We start from the raw sequence: 22,557 nt of genomic DNA on the forward strand, positions 1-22,557 counted from the left end.
TTCCAATGTTCAGGTGAAGATTGTTTATTCAATATGGCTCTTTCCAGGCCAGAGACTTACTCACCTGAAAGTCACTTCATAACAAAAACCCAAAAAAAAAAAAAAAAAAAAAATGACGCCAGACTTATCATAGTCTATGTCTTTCCAACATAGCAAGTTCTAAAGGGACTTGAGGGTAATGCTGATGAATTTCAAGTCTCTATACATGCTGGCTCCAGATCCTAATTCCCATAAAGTGTGTTTTTCTCCTGAGCCATTATCACAGAGTATGATGGGTTAATTTTTTATTAACCCCATAAAATGGTAAAGAATATTTTGGAAATTATTTCATAACTTTAAAGGATAAAAGACATCATGTAAATTAAATATCACATTTTGTTAAAAAGCTGAATTTTCAGGAACTAAAATTAAAGTGAATTTTCTAAGAAATTCTTGACTTCTGGTTGTGAGTCCTCCAAGCTTCTCACATCTCAGAACCAAAGAAAGGGAGGGGAATCATCTTAATCTTCCAACAAGGTATTAATAGGTGGTTGTATTGCCTACTTTTGTTGCTATAATAAAGTCTCTGAGGCATATCATTTCATTTTTAAAGGCTTTTATTGGCTTACAGTTCTGGGAATGCAAAGTTGAGAGGTCACATCTTGTGATGGCTTTCTTGCTGACAGAATCCTGAGACAATACAGAGTTTCATGTGACAGGAGAAGAGTAGAGCTGTGAATGTCTGTGTGCTGGTCTCTTCCCTTCTCAGAAACCCACCACGACTCAACTATGGAGGTTCCATTCTAAAGACGTCATGTAATAATCCTGCTTTCTGCCCCCAAAGCTTTACCTCTAAACACTGTAGTCTTGATAAGTTTTAACATTCTAATATTTCACAGTTCAGATTAAATTTTAACCCATGGTGCTTTGGAGAAAACGCAGACCATATCCAAATTATAATAGGGATCTTCTTTAACTCTTCTGATAGTGGAAGAAAATTTATTAGAGAATTGTAGTTATCTTAGGCAGAGACAGACATACCATAACAATAGGATGGTGAGGGACTCCCCCAAAACAGGTAGACGTTCTCAATAGGAACGGAGAGATATACCAATTCTGCCAACTCTCTTCTGAGACATATTGCTTGTATGCTATGAGGCTCATACCCTGTGTATGACCATGGGTATGCTCTGCTTCCTTATAAAAAGACTGTCATACTCCAATGTCAAGAGTGGGTTTAATGAGGAGCCTTACCATCAGCCGTGCTATTTATTTTTTTCCCCATACCACTTTCCCCAAGCTCAATCAATGGGCCTTAGGTTTAGTTAGATGTGTGTTTTAATTCATGCTGACAGACATGTCCATGAGTAAATGCTCAGAGGAATGCTTAATCTTGAAGGCACCAAATTTTAAGTTTTTCTATTTTTTAGACTCACACCATCTCATATGCTTACCCCTTCTCCTACTCAGCATCTTTGTTGCATTCTGCTTTCTTTCTCATTAATATACTTTACATGCCACTTTTCTGTTTTCTTATTTTAATCTTCCTATGATGCAAAGAAAAGTGTGTGGGAGGAGAAGGATAATTTAGAGACTTGCAAACCAAGCATCTCTTCTATTTAAAACACTAGTCATAGCATCAGTGATGTCTAAAGACTGATTTGGCTGTTTCCTGGGTGACTCCACCCTGCCATGCCTTTCTTTGTGTTGGTCATCAGAGACAACAACTTGTCCTCATAGAAATTACTATGCATGTTTTTGCTAAATATGAGGTACTGGTGCATGAACCTTAATGCATCATAAAATACTCTTCTGCACTTCCATCCACATGTGTGTTTGTGACTTGGGACGTTGTATATAGGAATACAGGGTGTTTTTCCAGACATTGCTCCCTAACAGTCCAGAGTCCATGCATCTGTTTTCCACATAGTAGGTAGCTCTTCCTATCAGCTCCTTTAGGATCTCACTTTTACACATATCTTTTTGGGGAGAGTTTCAGCACCTACTCTTGAAGCTCACTGTGTTTCCTTATGAGTCCCACAAGCTCCTGTGTCCTTCTTCTGTACTTCCTCATATCATAGAAATCATATAAAGCTATTTGCTTGAATATGATACACTTATGATAGTACGATTGTTCACAATCACTTTCACTTTCAGTTTCCTTAGTCTTCCTTACCCCATAAACTACCAGTCAGAATTGTCTACTGCTTTAAAAAGGCCTGTTTGAAAGCCCGCTTCTGGCCTGCAAGCATACACACAGGCAGAATACTGTATATACAATAAATAAATAAATCTTTAGAAAAGGAAAATGTACTTCAACTGCCTAGAGAGCTATTGACAGTTGTTGATTTTTAAGGAGGGAGAGTTAATTTTCTTTTGATATAGTAGGAGAAAATAAAGAAAACATTCTAAATATGACCATTATAATTATGGTTCAAAACTATGACCATATCAAAACCCAGTGACCTGAGATTTTGTGGCAAATGGTGTATGGTCTACTATGGTGAGATATCTCTAACAACCTCTTCTTACAATGCTCAGGGAACAATAGCAAACTCCTTGACGTGTGTTCAGCTTCACAAGCGCGCAGAGAAGATAGCAGTGATGCTGATGGAAAGGGGCCACCTGCAGGATGGAGACCACGTGGCATTAGTCTACCCTCCAGGTAAAAGCAGTAGGATCAGACATGACCCCTGAGAGGTAACAAGGACAGTGATGGGAAGAGCCACTTTGTTGTCTGCAACTATACTTGAAGAGTTGCTGGGTTACTGTCTAGTATTTTCTTTATATCTGTTTAGATTCTCACCAGGCTCATTTTCCTCTAGTTATTCTCACTCACACGGCCTAAGATACATGTTAACACTGCTTCAGAGGCTTAAAGCAATGCCTACCTGAACTTTTTATCTATAATTGAATAAGTTACTAAGGTAGTTCATACTGGAGTAGTTAAGTTTTCAGCTCCTAGGCATAATCATACTATTGAATAGTTATCCAGAGAAATGACATATAAATGAAACAACTAAGCTGTCTTGAAGAACAAGCCACAAGAAAGTAGTTATTGAGACTTACCAAAAGGTGCAGAGAAGGAGTTTCTTAAAGGCCTTGTTTGCTTAACTGTCTTGACTTTTCCCAGACTAGAACTTTGACTGAGAAAGAGCAGTGGTGGTCATTAAGCAATGTGATTGGCTTCATGTGAGTTTTTCTGCTTTCCTCTTGTGTAGGAATAGACCTTATTGCTGCGTTTTATGGTTGCCTGTATGCAGGCTGTGTGCCAATCACCGTGCGACCTCCACATCCACAGAATATTGCAACAACATTGCCTACAGTCAAGATGATCGTAGAGGTAACCAAAGCCTGGGTAGGAGCTTGTGGGCCTTTCATCTGCCTGTGCTCAGTGGCAAGCTGTGATTCACAGACCTAAAGTCTCCTGGGGCAGCTGCTAGCTGTGCTGTACATGTGGGTTTGTAATGAAAGTAATAGAATTGGAAAAAGTCTGCCTCCTGGAAGTTTATTATCAACTTTGGGAGTAAGATCTAAGCTGAGCAACAGGGAAGCTTTGGCCAGCTGGGAGCAGCTATAGCAGTGCATTGACACTGAAAATGCCTCAGATTGGCTCCATAGAGAAGGCTTCATCACCAAACACTAAGAAGCAATCTAAATGGGAAAAAATTTTTGTTTTCTTCAAGTTCCTTTCTTCTGAATCTAGAAGGTTATTTTCTTTGTTTTTAGCGTATATATGTATACTTTGTTTTTATGTATAAGGAAGTTAAAAAGACTAGCATATGTGTTTTTCTTATGGGAAGCAGAATCCTAAGAAGCCAAGAATAGTCTTAACCTTCTGGTGAATTGTCTTGGTAGCTATGTGGGAACACTGCCAAGGAAGACACTCCTGCTAGAAAATATCTACAGTGATCTGCTTATGTAGCTTTTGTCAAATAGCACATGCTGAGAAAGAAGCTTCTGATGTTTTTCTTGGGTGTGAGAGTAATGCTAGGACAATACTTAATCACAGGAGTAGAAGAACCTAGCCTCTGAGTTTTTTCTGGGTGTGTATGGCTTTGTCATACCCTAGGTAGCTCTCCAGAACTAGTTTGGAAGTTCTAGCAGGAGAGAAACCCTAGAGAATGGCCTTCTACTACTGGAACAGGTCATCTTCTTCAACCAAGAGTGACATTTCCAGCCAGATCAGCTCCATGTCCTCAGCTAGCTCTTGGGAATTAAGCTGTGTACTTTTAATCTATGAGGAACACTAGGCACATAAGGGATGAGCACCTCCCAGATGTGTCCATTTCTGGTGTACATTCATTCCTTCCCTTCTTGTCTCTGCTCCTCAGGTGAGTCGCTCTGCTTGTCTTATGACAACACAACTGATTTGTAAATTGCTACGGTCCAGAGAGGCAGCAGCAGCTGTAGATGTCAGGACATGGCCCCTCATACTGGACACAGGTCAGCACTTGGACTGGCTTTCTACGTGCATTTGTTTGTTATGGTCTTCAGTATAGGCAAGTAGACTGATAGTTTTGTTTTCCTCTGTAGATGATTTGCCAAAGAAGCGGCCTGCCCAAATCTACAAACCTTCTAACCCAGACATGCTGGCTTACCTTGACTTTAGTGTGTCCACAACTGGAATGCTAGCTGGTGTAAAGGTGAGAAGACAGGTCTGCCTAATGTGCAGACCAGTGATGGACAACAGACAAGCCATGCACTGATTGTCCACTAATGTTGTTATGTATGATTATGTTCTGTGATGTATAGAGATTCATGTGATGTTAGTTTCATAGAAGCTATTACATATGTGACCTTTCAGTACCTGAGAGCCAATTTTCAAATAATCTTGGGAAAGCTGGGGGTATGACTTAAATGTACAGCCCTTAACCTAGCATGTTCTAACAATTTCTTTTGAATTGTCACAGTCTTACTGCATACTAGAATGCTATATATAATCTTCTTGCTTGCTGGTTCTCTACTCTTACTCTGCTCTGCATCTTTGTACTGCCTTCTCTTACTTATCAAACGAGCATAATCATAAACTGAAAGATGGCTACTTGGTGAAGCTAGAGTGAGAATCTTTTGGCTATCAAAGAGTAGAACTTCTAATGTTACCTGGAATCGGCATCCTCAAAGTTCAGATGTCCCTCAGGGTCCAAAGCCTCAAGAAGCCTTTTCCTCTCCATCTTTGCCTTTGAGTCAAACTGGGACACTTTGAGCTGGTTACCTGTTAGTTAGCTCTCAGACTTAGTCTCTTCAGTGGAATTAGAGAGCATATCAAATTATCATGAATATTAAATAATTAAAAAAAAACTTTCTGTGGAGTGGTGCAGGCCTTTAATCCCCAACACTCAGGAAGCAGAGGCAGGCATATATCTGGGAGTTCGAGACTGGCCTGGTCTACAGAGCTAGTTCTAGATAGCTGGGGCTGTTACACAGAGAAACCCTGTCTCAGAAAAACAGCAATAGCAACAAAAAAAACCCTAAATATCTTCCTAAAAGAAATATTCTCAGACCATGATGAGTTAATTATTGTTATCCTTAAGTGAGCTTTGAATTTCTTCCTGTCAGAGCCAAAATAAAAACATAAAAACCTATACTCCTGATTATTTTCATAGAGCATGGAAGTGGGAATCTTAATTTTTAAAAAATACATCCACATGAAAAGATAGTGTGCATTACTTTCTGGTGACTCAAGTTAATTTATACACCATAGAAAAACTCAGAGAGATGGATAACTAGACTTCCTTTCAAACTCCTAAAATGTTTTTCCTATTTTTGATAATGTGATGATGAACATGTGAAGAGAAGTATATTGTGGTAATAGTTAATGAGACCCTATATGTTTTAAGGGCTGAAATGCACAGGGAATAGGGGAAGTTGTCTGGCATATTCTCTGCACTAATGTCTGCCTCTTTAGTCCCATAGGGTAGCAAAGACATCATTTTTCTCTGGAAGAAATTGTCACTCAATTTTAGCTTTTGGATGAAAGCATTCAGTTGCATACCATAAAAGCTATGGGTGTTTTCTCTGTCATTCATGCTATGGAATGTCAGGGTTCATATAAAACAGAATATGTTGTTACATTTTACCCATTATGAGTCTTACATTTTACCCATTTAGTTGTGTTGCTTTAAACTTTGAATGGTCCTGTGCACTCTTAGTTGTATCTACCCAGGGAAAGGACACTTACTTAACCTCAGCCAAGCAAAATGACTCTGAAAGACAAATCTGCTTAGGTCGCTCTGTGTATTAATTATCTCACAATGCAACCAAAATAAGTAGTACATAGGTTTGAGGTTGTCTCACATCTGATGCACATATGTTCAGAGATATACTTTTGGGGCTTCTCGGAGTCCTTTGTTGCTTGGCCTCTGGGGAAAAAATGCTTCTTTATCCAAGTCTGAAGTTATCTAGTAAAAACCAGGAATTCACACTTCATTGCAGAACATACTCCCAATTCAGGCCCCAAACTGGAATGTGCTTAGCAGAGATAGAGGATTTGGGGGGGGGGAGAGGGATATTGTTTTGTTTGGGTGTTTTTTTCTCCCTGTATTGTTTTTTTCTTAACCTGTTTATCCTCTTATCATGTGTTAAAACTACTCTCAAAATCTACCAGACTCCTTAGCTACCAGCCAGGAAGATATGAAAAACCCTTTTCTCTGATGTCAATCAAGTTTGGCAAAGTGCTGGCAGATCTTATAGTTATCCCCATGTCTGAACTTTGCACTACATGATGATCTCTTTGAGAGCAGGTATATACTTATTATTTTTTTATAGAGAAATCTCTCTGTATCTGAGACTGTGTGGCTCAGACTGCCTTCAAACTTGCAACAGTCATATATAATAAGGACCTGAGGGTCAGCAAGAAGGTTAAGGTTTTACTTCCAAAACTCCCTAACAAGTTTTTCAGCACATTTTTTCACTTCTGAGCCACTATTATTTAAACATGGGATTCCATGCTTGTGAAGTATAGACACCTGTATAATACAGACAGGTACTGTAAGAGTCTCTGAACCTCAGGGAATAATAAGGCCAAGACTCCACTGCAGAGGTGGGCATGAAGCCTCTACCTTCTTTATCTACCTGCAGGCAGTTTTATGGACACAAGAATCCCTGTTTCTATAATCTGCTTTTCACATCCAAAGGTTTTTTGTTTTCATTGCTGGAGTTACAAGGAGGGTCAAGAAGTTTTGAGTGTGGTTTATTTGTTCAAAATGGAAGCTCTCTGAGTGTAGTGACTTGTGCATGTAATCCACACAATCAGAAGGTTGAGGTAGAAGGATGACCACAGTTAAAAGCCAGTTAAGGCTTTGTAGTGAGCTCCAGGCTGCCTTAGGTAACACATGTGAGACCATGCCTAACACCCACCCATTACCCACACACCCTCAAAAAAGGAGGGGGAGTAGGAAGACTAATGGGCACATCAGCACCTGCCTTTCCGGAACAATGTGACTCAAACTTGCTATAGTTGTCACTGTCTCTAAAGGTATCCTTGAAGCATTTATTTTGAATTACCATAAATTTAATATGGGAGTTCCTGCAAGTTTCTTCCTGCTCTCTGCATCTGGCCTCTGGCCTCTAGCCACTTCCCTCGTGTCATGGCCCTGAAATGGCAATCTGCACTTCTGCCTCAGTCCAAGAAACCCAAATCGGCTCCGTCCCCGAAACTGGAGGACAAGTCTGCCTCTCCCGGCCTGCCGAAGGGAGAAAAAGAACAGCAAGAAACAATTGAACACATTGACAAAGTACAAAATGAAATAGACAGACTTAATGAACAAGCAAGTGAGGAAATACTAAAAGTAGAACAAAAATATAACAAACTCCGCCAACCGTTTTTTCAGAAGAGGTCAGAATTGATCGCTAAAATCCCAAATTTTTGGGTAACCACATTTGTCAACCATCCACAAGTGTCTGCACTGCTTGGGGAGGAAGGCGAAGAGGCTCTGCATTATTTAACCAGAGTTGAAGTAACAGAATTTGAAGACATTAAATCAGGTTACAGAATAGATTTTTATTTTGATGAAAATCCCTACTTTGAAAATAAAGTTCTCTCCAAAGAATTTCATCTGAATGAGAGTGGTGACCCATCCTCAAAGTCTACTTAAATCAAATGGAAATCTGGAAAGGATTTGACAAAATGCTCAAGTCAAACACAGAATAAGGCCAGCAGGAAGAGACAACACGAAGAGCCAGAGAGCTTCTTTACCTGGTTTACTGACCACTCTGATGCAGGTGCAGATGAGTTAGAAGTCATCAAAGATGACATTTGGCCAAACCCCTTGCAGTACTATTTGGTTCCTGATAAGGACGATGAAGAGGGAGAGGCAGGAGATGATGACGATGATGATGAAGAAGAAGAAGAAGGCTTGGAAGATATTGATGAAGAAGGAGATGAAGGTGAAGAAGATGAAGATGATGATGAAGGGGAAGAAGGAGAGGAGGATGAAGGCGAGGATGACTACCACAGAAGACTGATGGATTCCTACTCTCTTTTTTATTTTCTTTTTATTTTTTAAATTTCTCCAGTCCCTGGGAGCAAGTTGCAGTCATTTCCCTCCCATCCCCAATCCCTCTTGTGCTCAGTCGCCCTGTTTCTGAGGTCTTGCTTCTCAATACCATGGTTCTCAACTTATATTTTGGGAAATGTCTTGAGCAAAATACAATGGGAAAAGAATCTCCACTACTCTGTTCTACATTCATTTTTATCATTTCTTGTCTTGAACTGTGGATTCAACACCACCACCACCGTGCTCTGTGGGAAAAAAGAAAAGCCCTCCAGCCCCTTTGGCTCTGCTGGAGGCTGGAGGGTGCTAGGCCCCTGTGTAGTAGTGCATAGAATTCTAGCTTTTTTCCTTTCTCTGTATATTGGGCTCAGAGATTACACTGTGTCTATGTGAATACAGACAGTTAGCATTTACCAACATGTATCTGTCTACTTTCTCTTGTTTAATAAAAAGAAAAAAAAGAGAAAAAGGGGGGTTAGAAGGTCAGCAAGGGTGGGTTTGAGGTGTCTGGGGGGGGTAAGTGGGCATTGTGACAACATGGCTTCTCCTTTGGCATGTTTAATTGTGATGTTTAACAGACATCCTTGCAGTTTAAGATGACACTTTTAAAATAAAATTCTCTCCTAACGATGACTCAAGCCCTACCATTCAATGGGAAAATCAGCAGAACCTGTAGGGGTTTATTTGGAGTTCACATTCTCTGTTGTAACTTTAATTTTTTTTTTATTTTTAGTTTTTTGGTTTTTGCTGGAAGGAAAAGATGCTCATTTTAAATGTTGAAGTGTACAAGTTGCTTTGTTACAATAAAACCAATGTGTACACAATAAATTAATTAATTAATTAATTTAATATGGGCATGTTGTCCCTCAGATGTCACTGGATGCTGGATATTCAGACACTTATTTTCTTACTGCCTTTCTGTCTTTCAGATGTCTCATGCAGCCACCAGTGCCTTTTGCCGTTCTATTAAGCTGCAGTGTGAACTTTACCCTTCTAGAGAAGTGGCCATCTGCTTGGACCCTTACTGTGGGCTTGGATTTGTCCTCTGGTGTCTCTGCAGGTAAGAGTCTTCCTTAACATCCTTAAGCTGATTATTTTTGGTTTTGTTTTTCGAAGAAAAGAAGCCTTATACCTTCCTTTCTGGATCTTTGGCTCATGCACCTGAGTATAAAAACTCTGACCCTGTGCTTCTCGCTAAGGCCCCGTCTCAGAACCAGAGTGTAGTAACTCTGGCATTTTTCCTTTCTACAGTATTTGGTTGTCACTTTAAGAAAGAATCCAGTGGGTAGACTGCGTTTGCTAAGGTGTAGGCCAGTGTCTGCTGCAGGTTAATGTTTCTTACCATCAGGAGACTATCAGATTTCAGTCTGAAGCCCTTAACCCTGGAGTCATGCCTTCTGGAAGTTATCAAAATTCTCACCTCTGCTGATCTTTTCCCTAGTTTTACTCAGTGTTAGCCTTGGACTGTGGAGGAGTACAGAAGCGAGGCTATGAAGCTGAACTCAGCTTTCTGGTCATTGTACTCTGTCCTACTACCAGTTTGGGGCTGACCCTTAGAAAATGCTCAGCAAATACTTACAGAATGAATGAATGATAGAATGGAATATATAAATGACTCTTTCCTGACTCTTTTTCCCCTGAATATATCTTTTCTGTACACATTTTTTAAAAATACAGAATAAATACAAAAGTAAGTATGATGCCACACACCTGTAAGTACAGCACTTAGAAGGTAAAGAAAGGAGGATCAGGAGTTCATCTCAAGCCTCAGCTGCGTTGCAGGAGGAGGATCAGGAGCTCAGGCCAGCTTTGGCATCGTAGCTTGTTTGAAACCTGTCTGGAGACATAAGAGCTTTTCTCAGAAAAGAAAACTGAAAAAATGTATCTGTTAACAGTACTACTTAATCAATGGGGCCTCAGTTAAGTATCCAGGATTAGCAGGAGGGCACAGAGTCTTCCAGAGTGTATTTTCTAGTGCAGCATACTTTCTAACTAGCATTTTCTAGTACGTATAAGTATATAAAATATACTAACTTAGGTACTTAGGTTCCTGACCCATCTTTTGTGACTATCAACAAGTTCTCAGTTTTTTTCTTGTATTTTTCTATATACTGTTTTTTTTTGTTGTTGTTGTTTGTTTGTTGTATATTATTTTGTGTTATTTTGTGTAACTTTTGTGTTATTTGTGTTTCAATACAAGTACAAATTTGTATGCTTGATGTTTATGCTTATAACTTTCATAAATATCATTAGTACTGTTGTATAATTGAGGTTGTATTATGTGTAATTTCTCATTTTTTATTATTAGTCCTTGATGGTTCTTTTCTTACAAATTTTAGTGTATTCATAGTATTTAATATTAATTTAATATTTAATTATTCTACTGAAACCTAGATATGTATGTTTCAAAAACACATTGCATTGAGACAATTCAGATTTTTGAGAAAGCAAATAGAATTGAAACAATGGCATGCCTAATGGTTTTCTATGGGCCTCAATACAGATGGGATTACATTGAGGTTTTTTTTAGCCCTTGGGAGACAACTCAGAATATTCCGTTCTATCAGTTGGGCCCATGTGCCTGAAGCCATCTGTGTCAGCTAAGCAAGAAGATAGAGTCTGTTCTGAACATTGTCTCTCTATGAGGACTATATTCATTTAACAAAGAACTCATCAACATATAGTCAGTAATGGAAGACTTTTTGATTCTGCAAACTTATCAGGCCTCATCCCCACAACATCCTCAAAGAATGGGCTTGTTCCAAGAGAATATGTTCTGGATTTGAATGATCTTCAAGGGGTTGTCTGTGATGTTGAGATAGCAAGGAGCCTTTATTAACAGATGTTCTTTCAGATCCACTCACAAGGCTCACAGCTAAAGTTTCTGGGCTGGGGGATGGCTCAGTTGGTAACATATAGAAGACATGAGTTTGATTCCAAGAACCCAAATTAAAAAAGAACTAGATTTGGTGGTACATACTAATAATCTCACCACTAAGGACTGGGGATGTAGCGGCAGGTGGTTTCTTGGTGTTCATTGATCAGCCACCCTAGCCTCCTTGGCAAGTTCTAGGCTACTGAGAGCCTGTCTCAAAAACAACCCCAAGGTGAATGGTGCTTAAGGAACAGTAGCTGAGCTTGTCCTCTTACTTCCATACATATGTGCACACATAAAAATCTTCAATGTTTTGCTGATTAGTTGCCTCTGATCTGAAACAGTAAAGGCAACTGTGTAAATATAAACAAAACAAGATATGTAACTTCTATTTTTTAGAACCCTGTGCAAATAGATCACAAAAGGGTTTGCTTTAAAAAAAAATCCGTATGGGGTCATAGATGCACAATCACTAATAAGAGTTATAAAGAATGAGAAGTTTCCACTCTTCGTTCAAGTCAGCATCTGTGCTAGGCACTGTCCAAAATCTTTTAAAGTGTCTGTATAAGTATGCAGGCAGGGAGGGTGTCAGAATGAAGGAGCAGGGCATTGTGGGTATGAAAGCTTAGGTGCTGGGAGAAGAGTATTCCCATGGTGAGGTGACTTGTGCCGGCTTTGATAATGAAGTGATAGGAGGAAGAATAGGGGACTTAGCAGCAGTGGAGAAGACTGCTTTTTGCAAGGAGACTAAGAATAAATATAAATGGTTAAAATGAAGAAACTGGCTTTTGGCTATAGGTGCAGAAAGTACAGTTAACTCTGGTATTGCATTCAGTTTTGTTTGTTAGTGTGAATTTGTGTTTTCTGACATGCATCGAGTAGATTTAAAAATGTGGGTGTAGGAGGCTCAATGGATAAAAGTATTTTCTCTACAAGCATGACCTGAATTTAAATCTCCATCACCTACATAAAAAGCTTGTCATGGGTATGTGTGTCTGTAACCCTGGCACTAGTGCATGGAGAGGAATGAATTCCACAACCTTATTAGCTATTCTGTCTAGGTAAAAATGTCCACTTCTATCCAGTTCAGTGAGAGAGCTTTGAGAAAAGCAGTAAGACAGACAGTGGTAGAGGAAGACGTCTAATACTTTGTTCTAAATTTGGCATGAGTGTGCACATACACACACCTGCACATTCCCATCCATGTAACACATGTCCACATGCATGTGCGCACATGCACAGAGAGAGGGGGGGAGGGAGGGAGGCAAAGAGAGAAGTATGATTGTCCTCTGTTCATGGATGAATGTATCTTATGCATTCCTCAGCTCTCTTTGAAAGGACCTGAGAACAGCTATACTCCAGTAGCAGTTAGCATAGCTTTTAACCCCATTTCACCTTATAAATAACTCATTCCTATAAAATGCACTTAAACCTCTTTCAAGAAACACCTTACTTCCAAGCTGGGATGAAGTATGTGCAAAATGACCCTGAAATATTATTAAGGAACCAACCAAAGATTTGTGAGGTCATGTGAAAGTTAGAGATATTTTGAAAGGGTTCCCTCTGGGAGAACTGGGGACAAATTGTGCACCAAAGTAACAGTTGTAACAGATAACATTTTAAGTCAAATAGGAAACTCTTCAATTACTGAGATTTAATAAGGTGAGCAAATTGAAAAGCTGGTGAATAAGAATTTATAAAATAGTTTCCCACAAAACAGGTATTCATTGCAAAGGGCAAAAGAGAAGTTTCACAGTCAAGAATCCTCAGGGAAGGAATCGGAGGGATTGTCGTCAGCAGCAGTGGGTGAAGTCCTGCTCCACATAATGTGCTGCACAAGGAAAGCAGATTCATTCTTGCCAAAGCTGATCAACCTTACCCAATCCTGTGGAAACATCAGGCACCTATACTGAGGAACACAAATGCCTTTCATCTTTATAAGTTATGGTGTCTTGACAGTAAATGAACCTTTAAGGTTCATCTGCTTCAGGCAGAAAGAACCTGAGAGAGGACAGTGTAAGTGATGTGGGAATCTGAGCTAGATCCACCACTGCAAAACTTGTAATCAGGACAGCTGGTGAAGCTGAATAAGCTATGAGTTTGCATTGAAGAAATGTATCTGTTTTCAGATTTTGACAGTTTAATTGGTTTATGGAGGAAATTATTCTTGGTTGCTGGAAACCCTCCCATATTTCCTCCCCCATTGATATTACTTGAGGTTTATAAGGCATGAGGTTTCTAACTCAATATCAAATTAAGTAAAGGAAAATGCTATATTGACTGTATTTGACACCTGTCTATGACTTAGTTGGTGTTTGAAAGTTAAGAAAAATGTAAATATAAATGGAATATCTATCTATAGATGGATATATAGAAATATTTATCATAAAACAACTTTCAGCCGTGGAATTGAATATTATATTGAAATTAATTGGTAAATTGAATTTGATAAATTGATAAATGATTAATCCATTGATAAGTTGGAGTTGTTTTAAATATTTTCTAAAGTTATGCATATTGTTTCAAAGTGTATATAGAGAGATGCTGGAATGAAGCTCAGTGGAAGAGGACTCAACCTGAATATTGCAAAGCCCTCAGGTTACTGTACCTACTCAAAAAAGTATATCAGATGCTCATATTTATGAGTTAGAATGTTTAATGAAAATATTAATTTTACTAGAATGGATCTGTTGATTGAGTATAATCTCCACCAACCCTTAGCAGCCTTTTTTGTAGAAATGGAGAAAGCTGATCCTGGAAACAATGCTAAGGACTCCTAGTAGCCAACATGATCTTGTAATAGAATAGAGAAAATGTGGAATATGATCACAGTACAGTGGTACTTGTGTATGAAGATGTCATAATGAAGCACTTATTTTGCATGATAGCTAAAAATATAAAGGTAGCATACCATATCTTGTACTGGGAGGGGACTACTTGTTCATGCCTGCCACCTAGAATCAAAATAACTACATAGAAATTATATTAATTAAAACACACAGCTTGGTCCATTAGCTCTAGCTTCTTGTTGGCTAACTCTTATATTAATTTATCCCATTTCTATTAATCTGTATATGGCCATGTGGGAGTGGTTTACTGGCAAAGATTTGGCATGTCTGACTCTAGCAGCTCCATGGCGTCTCTCTGACTCTGCCTTCTTCCTCCCAGCGCTCCGTTTAGTTTTCCCCACCTACCTAAGTTCTGCCCTATTAACAGGCCAAGGCAGTTTCTTTATTCATTAGTGGTGATCATAGCACATAGAGGGAACTCACACATCAATACCTCTCTTTGCTTTTGATTTTTTGTTTGTTTGTTTTGTTTTGAGTCAGATTTTCTCTATATAAAATTCCTGGCTGTTATGGAACTATCTCTGTAGACCAAGCCTTGAACTCACAGAGATCCTTCTGCCTCTGCTTCCCTAGTGCTGGGAGTAAAGGCATGTGACACCACTGCCTGGCATCATACCATACTTCTTGATTTTACAATTTAGAGCAAAACTGCAGTAATGAAAAAAAATTAAGACAGTGGCCTACAGATGAATGTAGATGTTGAGTAGTTGGTTGGGTGAGTGGGTGGATAAATAAATACAGACAAAATAGAAATAGATAGAGAGATAATCAGTGAGAAAGAACTGAGGATCCAGAAATAAACTCTTGCATTTATAATCAATTGGGTTTTAAACCTGAGTACCAAAGAATTCAGTAAGAAGATAGTCTCTTTAATAGGTTAATTAAACACAGAACGAAATGATTCTCAGTAACATGGGTAAGTTTTGTGTTACGCAAAGCATACACAAATTAAGCTGGTTTATGGATTGGTTGTTTGGTTGGTTTTTTTATTTTTTATAACGTTTTCATACAATACATTCCGATAACACTTCTCCCCTACCCCCAAACCTCCCAGATCCTTCTTACCTCCCTACCCACCCAACTCTATACCCTCTTTATCTTTCAAAAAAAAAAACCAAACCAAAACCACAAAACAAACATTAAAAACATAACAGAAACCAAAATATGTAAGCAGAAGACCAGTAAGATTCCCCCCTCAAAAAAAAATGAAAGAAAAAAAAGAAAAGCCCAAACACAACAAAATGAGACAGAAAGTCTAAAAAACTACCCTTGAGTTCATTTTGTTGTGGTTTACTATTCCTGGGCAGGGGGCCTACCCTGAAGTGTGGTTAGTATACCAAGTGAGGCTTCACTGAAGAAAACTCATTTCTCCTTTGCCAGGAGGTATCAATTATAGATAGCTTCTTGGTTGGGAGTGTTTATGTATTTTGAGACAGTCTTGCTGTAGATCATGCAAGACTCAAAATTTAGGAGATCTTTGTCTCCTTGGTGCTGAGATTATAGGCAGTGCCACTATACCTGGCTGCAGCTTTCTAAAGAAGAAAGCTTGACTTTGGGATACCTGACATAGAGTGTAACCCACACATCTCTTCACCACAGACCTGCTAATTATGGAAGCTCAGCCTAGGAGTATCCTGGGAGAGAATGTGGCTGTATAATTGAGAGCCAGAGAGGGTGCAGTTGTCACCTGTTTGTATGTGGGTTGTCAGGTTAGTAATCTGAAGTCACTTAATTGCTAATATGCAAGTTAATATTATAAAAAATGTCTTTTTCATTATTTGAAGCTTAGCTCTAACCTGGAATAGATCAAGTTTCAGAAATTGTTATAAAATATTTATTCTGTATTGGTAACCTGATCCTAAGTAGGTTGATCTTGGCCAATCAGTTCTCAGAAAAATCAGTATGCTTAAAAATAGTTGAATCAGAATTTGCTGTATGGTTTGATAAAGGCAAATCCAAAATTCATGAGTCAGGACAGAGGACTCACAGTAGGGCAATAGTTGCGATATTCCACAGCAGCATTGTGTTGACAACTTGGCAATTACTAAATGTCATTTTATTCTGTGGTACAAGCCTGCTTTGTTATGTACATGTTTTTGTGTATTGTCATTTGAATTCTGTCAATGCCTCAGTGTATCTATCTGTGATGTATGTATGTATGCATGTATCTTGTGTGTGTTGGCTATATGGATTTTTTCTTACTTTTGATTTATCTGGGATGCTAAAGAGGTCAGTCAATCTGTGTATAATTTTCAGTAATGTGCTTGAAATTAGATGGCCCTGAATTCACATTCTGGGACCAAGGTTTTTGTGTGCTAAAACTCAGACCAAACAGTTCTGATGTATATTTTTGAGAAATTGAGTTGTAGGTTATTTGTATTTAATGTTCTTCAATTTGGAATTCCTTATACTAGCATTCTCAAAATTAAAATTGGGTAATATGGATATGGTAGATTGACAGAATTAAGAGGAAAATCATTATAAGATTATACACCTCAGTTTTTATTCCTGAAGACATTGGACTCAAATGTCATTAAGCTTGCTTGTTTGGTGGTACTGAAAAGTCCTTAGTGTGAAGGAATAGCTGTTTAAATCTCAGCTTCAATAAAAAAAAAAAGCCTCAAAGAATATCTAATTAAGCTAGCATTGTGAACCTTGAATCATGAATGGGCTGAATATTCAGCATTTAATATTAACAGAAAACACCATGTTCCTTTGCTTCTCAGGATAGAAAGACACATAATACTTCCTGGTGTGTAATTATGATTTTGGGGATGTATAATGTAGGCTTGTTAGAGCTTAGGCTTTTGCTGGTGTATGATCCTTGGCCTTGAGGTAGTTCTTTTAATATCCATAAAACCAAGGTAAAATTTCCATTTATTATGATTTCTGCTCAGTGCTACCTTATAGCTTCTAATTGGAGATAACACATTAGCTAATCAGTAGGGCTGTAATTCCAACTCACAACTAGTTAGAGTCTGTAAGCTCATCCTGATGTGCCAGCAAGCCCAAGTGGAAAATAGGTCTTCTGGTAGCAAATGGAATCTTAAGTTCCAGTAGAATCAGTCTAGTTGAGAATGCCCTACTTCCCTGAGCATTGTGGGAAAGGCTGCACATTTTTAGGAAAAAGGCTAGGATAAGGTCATCATGCAAATCTCTCAAGCCAGGGAGGGAGAGGGGTGGGTTGTCTGTTTTAGCTGTGGTGTACTCTGGAAACGTCACCCAGTCTTCAAAAATTGTTAATGGGGTTGGAGTGAAGGGTCAGTAGTTAAGGGCACATACTGCTCTTGTAGTGGACCCAATGTTCTTTTCCAGCACCCATACCAGGCAGTTCACAACTGCCTATAATTCCAGTCCTACAAGGATATGATGCCTCTGGCCTCCTCAGGCACTGCTGCACATACGCACATCTGTGCACACATACATTTAATTAAACAAAATATATATTTAATGTACTTGGAGCTGAATGAGAAGAGGGGGCATAAATTAATCTCTTAAATGCATTGTGAAAGCTAAGTAAACATTTGCTTTACTGTCAGATCTGAAGTAAGTTTCTTAAAAGGTTAATTGGAGAAATATATGGATATACTTTGAAAGAAACAAATGATTTGTTGGAAGGCTCATCTTATGTTAGCTTTTGGAACTAGTGGGAAACTGAGTATAAAAAGCTTTGGTTCTGGATAGAACAATATCTGGGTTCAAGTTTGCTCTCAAGAACTAAGCTAACTTCACATTTTATTGAATAGAAAATAACTTGTAACAGATAGCTGTTTGGATAGTATATAAATCTGCTATGCTTTATAGATACACTTGCATAATGTTATTTTAACTCTGTCAAATAACTTTAATGTAAAGTGATCTTTAGAGATGGGTATGATGGCTCACACCTGAAACCTAATACTTGACAGTCTCTAACAGAAAGGTTACCATAAGTTCAAGACCAGCCTAAACTACAAAGGAAAGCCTTGACTCAATAAAACCAAACAAAAAATGATACTTAATAAATAACTTTCCAATGGCAAGTCAGTAAAAATATGTCCTCCTATTTGCTATTGGAATTATTTACATGAGATTTTACTGATTATGATATATTGACTATAAGCATTTGCACATTTCCGTAGGGAAAGCAAATAAATATCACAGTGAAGTATCATTTCATACTACAGTAGCTATACTGAAGCAGAGAATACTAAGTGCTGGCAAAGGATACAGAGAGACTGGAATATTGTACATCCTAATAAGAATGCAAAATTAACATAGTGTAGAACGTAATGTCAACATTTCCCAAAAAGCTAATCACAGCATTGCCCTGTAGTTCAGCCATTATATTCCTGAATATATGCTCAAAAGAATTAAGTAATATTCAAACAGATGTTGGTATAATGTTGTTCCTTACAGCTTTACTCACAGTAGCTGAAAGGTAGATCCCAGTAAAGAATCTATCAGTGGAGAATGTGTAAACACCATTTTATGTGTACACCCAGTGAAATAGTATCCAGATGAAACTTGGAAGGAAACTCAGACACACACACACACACACACATGGCTATGTGGGCAACCTCAAAATCATTATTCTAAGTGAAATAAGCCATACCAAAGAAGACATATTTACATAATTCGCGTTGCAGGGAGCATCTGGAATTGCCAAATTCACATACAGAAATAGAGAGCAAGATAAAAGGGAGGCGTTGAAATATTTTTTATAAGAGTACAGAGCTTCTCTTTGAGTGGAGAAAGGGCTTGGGAATAGATAAGAGTGATGTTTGCACATCCTTGTGAGTACAATAAAGGCTGCTGATGTATATGCGTGGAATTGCTTAAAATGGGAAGTTGAGGCTGGCTGGAGAGATAGCTCAGTGGTTAAGCACTGACTGCTCTTCAAAGAGACCCAGGCTCAATTACTAGCACCCACATAGTAGCTCATAACTGTCTGTAACTTCAGTTCTGGGGATCTTATACCTTCTTTTGACCTCCAAGGATGCACAGACATACATTCAGGCAAACACTCATATATATAAATTAATAAAATGAGTTTTAAGAATGATAAAGTTAATGTCATATGTATTTTTTGCCTTGACAACATTTTAAAAGTCAAGGCAAAAAATAATATACTTAAGGGTGGCAGGGCATGATGGGGTAGAATATGCTCAAAATACATTCATTATACACTCATGTGGAAATGGTCTTATGGAACCCAGTATACTAAGAATTTTAAGTTTTTCTTTATTTTGTGTTTATGGGTATTTGCTTTTATACATGTCTCTGCATGACATTTATGCTTGGTACCCATGAAGGCATGAAGATCCCCTAGAACTAAAATTACAGACAACAGTTGTGAAGTGCCACATGGGTCCTTTGGAAGAACAATGATTGCTCCTAAATGCTGAGCCACTTCTCCAGCCCCACGATAAGAATTTTTAAAAAGAGAAAAAGAAATAGCCAGTTTAAATGAAAACATATAATAATAATTTAAAGTCTGATTTTCCTACTTTGTATGCACCTGATCTCTTCATTCTCAAATTAGGAACTGCATTGAAAAGGTCATAGGAAAGATCGGTGTTTGCTATGTTTCTGTTTTACAAAAATAAGTAAAATTTTGAAATGGAGAAATAGAGAGAGAAATGAAAATTTGCCACCAATGCCCTTTTGTTATGCTTCTGCAATGCTTCTCTATGTGAAGGATCCTGTTCAAAGTAAGTTTGTGAGCTCATTGAGTTTCCTTATATTTCTTGAGCCCGCTGGGCCCTCTGCTTAAGGTCTTGAAATTTTAAAATGAGATTGGCCACTTAAAGAAATAGCTTGTGCTAGGAAGATTAACACACGCATGCATACACACACACACACACACACACACACACACACACACACAGATCTGAGTTTCATCTGTGAATTTTTATATAGCTAAAATATCTCTATAAATCTCGGAATATTTATTTTGGATCTTTTATTATAATCAATATTATTAACTGTTCAAGTTAATTCAAGTGATAAGCAAACATTTAAAATGGAAATATAAACAAATATTTTTAATACACACCAATTACCTAATCAATTGATTGTGAATTGAAATATATAATCTGTCATTTTCCTAGATATATTCTCAAGTATAAACATAAAAAAAATAAGAATGACTGTCCTTGTCCTTCTGGTTGGTGTGTTGGACATATTAGAGTATAGATTGAAACTCAGAAGACCATGTGTTTGACTTCATTTGACAGTCCTAATTTTCTTCCTGTGTGGTTTTTAAAATCTTTTTACATCTGGCTTTTCTATTACATTTATCTTGCATATGATTACATTGCTTGAAGTGGTCCTGTTTCTCAGGGTGAATGTTACTCTCTCTCTCCCATCTGCCCTGGGTCCTAGCCCTGATGGCCTATTTTGTCTCTGCAGTGTATACTCGGGGCATCAGTCCATTTTGATTCCACCCTCTGAGCTGGAGACCAACCCTGCCTTGTGGCTTCTTGCTGTGAGTCAGTACAAAGTCCGGGATACCTTCTGTTCTTATTCGGTGATGGAGCTTTGTACCAAGGGGCTTGGCTCACAAACTGAGTCCCTCAAGGTAAGCAGCCGCCCTCTAGGGCTTCAATGTTCACCAGCCCTCAGGCCACTCTGGTCTTGAGAAAAGACACTCATGCACTGGGTGAAGCCAGCACAAAGGGCTGAAGTGTGATCTGCTTGCAAATTGATTTGGGGGGAAATGAAGTTTTAGGTTTTCCCCTTGAATAACTTACCACTGCCACAGATACTACTAAGCAGGACTGTAGTTTGTCCTAAATTCCTCGATCAGTGTTCAAGACATGCTGAATTTTTCTCTGTTCCTATCAGATATTAATATTCAAGTAGAAAGTTTTAAATTTATGCATTCATCTTTAGTTTGTTGGAAGGCCTTTATTTGAAGGTCTGTGCTGTAACAACAACTAATTTTGCAGCTAAGTCAACAGTGTTTTGGTTTTCACTTTTTTTTTTATTGAGAAAAGGAAGAAAAAAAAACAAGTTTCCGCCTCCTCCCAGCCTCCCATTTCCCTTTCCCTACCCCCCCCTCCCCCCCCTCCCCGCACTCCTCTCCCCCTCCCTCTCCAGTCCAAAGAGCAGTCAGGGTGCCCTGCCCTGTGGTAAGTCTTAGGTCCTCCCCCCTCCGTCTATATCTAGGAAGGTGAACATCCAAACTGACTAGGCTCCCACAAAGCCAGAACATGAAGTAGGATCAAAACCCCTTGCCATTGTCCTTGGCTTCTCATCAGCCCTCATTGTTTGCCATGTTCAGAGAGTCCAGTTTTATCCCATGCTTTTTCAGTCTCAGTCCAGCTGGCCTTGGTGAGCTCCCAATAGATCAGCCCCACTGTCTCAGTGGGTGGGTGCACCCCTCGTGGTCCCGACTTCTTTGTTCATGTTCTCCCTCCTTCTGCTCCTCATTGGGACCTTGAGAGCTCAGTCCAGTGCTTCAGTGTGGGTCTCTGTCTCTATCTCCATCCATCACCAGATGAAGGTTCTATGGTGATATGCAAGATATTCGTCAGTATTGCTATAGGATAGGGTCCTTTCAGGTTCCTATCCTCAGCTGCCCAAGGAACTAACTGGGGACATTGCCTTGGGCTCCTGGGAGCCACTCTAGGTTCAAGTCTCTTGCCAATCCTAAGGTGGCTCCCTTAACTAAGAATTGTGCTTCCGTGCTCCCCATCCAACCTTCCTTTATCCCAAAAGCATTTGACAAAAATTCACTTTTCTTTTTCTTTTTGATTTGCACTGAGAACAGTATTTCCCTCCATTTAAACTGAGGGCATTTGATAGACATGTTTTCATGGTAAGTTGAATAATCATTATTAAAAGGGAAAAAATAATGCTGAGATCTGTCTTGATAGTATTCCAACCTGCTATTCTCTGTCTGTGCAGTGTGTCTGTGTCTGCAATTATGTAGGTTATTTATGTTTGCGTGTATACATATAGTGAAGCAGAACACAGTACATTTATCTCCTCTGATTTTTTCCTATTCAGCCCAGTGCAATAAAACAAAATATGAAACTATAATGTTAAACTATGTAAATAAATACAATTTTCAAAAATTACCTATTTACATAAGGAAGAATTACAGAGCACAGTTATCTCTTAGATCCATCTATGTTGCATTACATCGTGGCCTGGTGCATTTTCATTAGCTTTTTTGTTGACATTACATAATAATAACTATTACAATTGAGTGATAACCAAGCGCTTTACATTTCAGTTCATACTTGCTACAGCTCTGGGAAGCAGGATATGTTACTATCTTCCTTTTAAAGATGAGAAACTTAAATTCAGAGGAATTAAGCAACCTTTCTACCCACATTCGTACACTTGAAGAATTATAGAGATAAATTTT

At 38.6% G+C, this 22,557-nt stretch overlaps 1 protein-coding gene and 1 pseudogene across 4 annotated transcripts in view; both read left to right on the forward strand.

The window, feature by feature from the left end:
- The window catches only part of Dip2c (disco interacting protein 2 homolog C), a 348,427-nt gene that overhangs the window by 294,353 nt on the left and 31,517 nt on the right, over positions 1–22,557 (forward strand). For all 4 annotated transcript variants that reach the window (XM_026788415.1, XM_026788416.1, XM_026788417.1 and 1 more), the window contains 6 exons: positions 2,521–2,644; positions 3,201–3,322; positions 4,314–4,425; positions 4,516–4,625; positions 9,404–9,534; positions 20,592–20,760. In XM_026788415.1, coding sequence (XP_026644216.1) covers positions 2,521–2,644; positions 3,201–3,322; positions 4,314–4,425; positions 4,516–4,625; positions 9,404–9,534; positions 20,592–20,760 — 768 coding nt within the window. The remainder of the gene's footprint in view (positions 1–2,520; positions 2,645–3,200; positions 3,323–4,313; positions 4,426–4,515; positions 4,626–9,403; positions 9,535–20,591; positions 20,761–22,557) is intronic.
- Positions 7,569–8,456, forward strand: LOC101981497 (annotated as a pseudogene).

Source organism: Microtus ochrogaster, unplaced genomic scaffold (genome assembly GCF_000317375.1).
Source record: "Microtus ochrogaster isolate Prairie Vole_2 unplaced genomic scaffold, MicOch1.0 UNK2, whole genome shotgun sequence".
Taxonomy (NCBI): Eukaryota; Metazoa; Chordata; class Mammalia; order Rodentia; family Cricetidae; genus Microtus; species Microtus ochrogaster.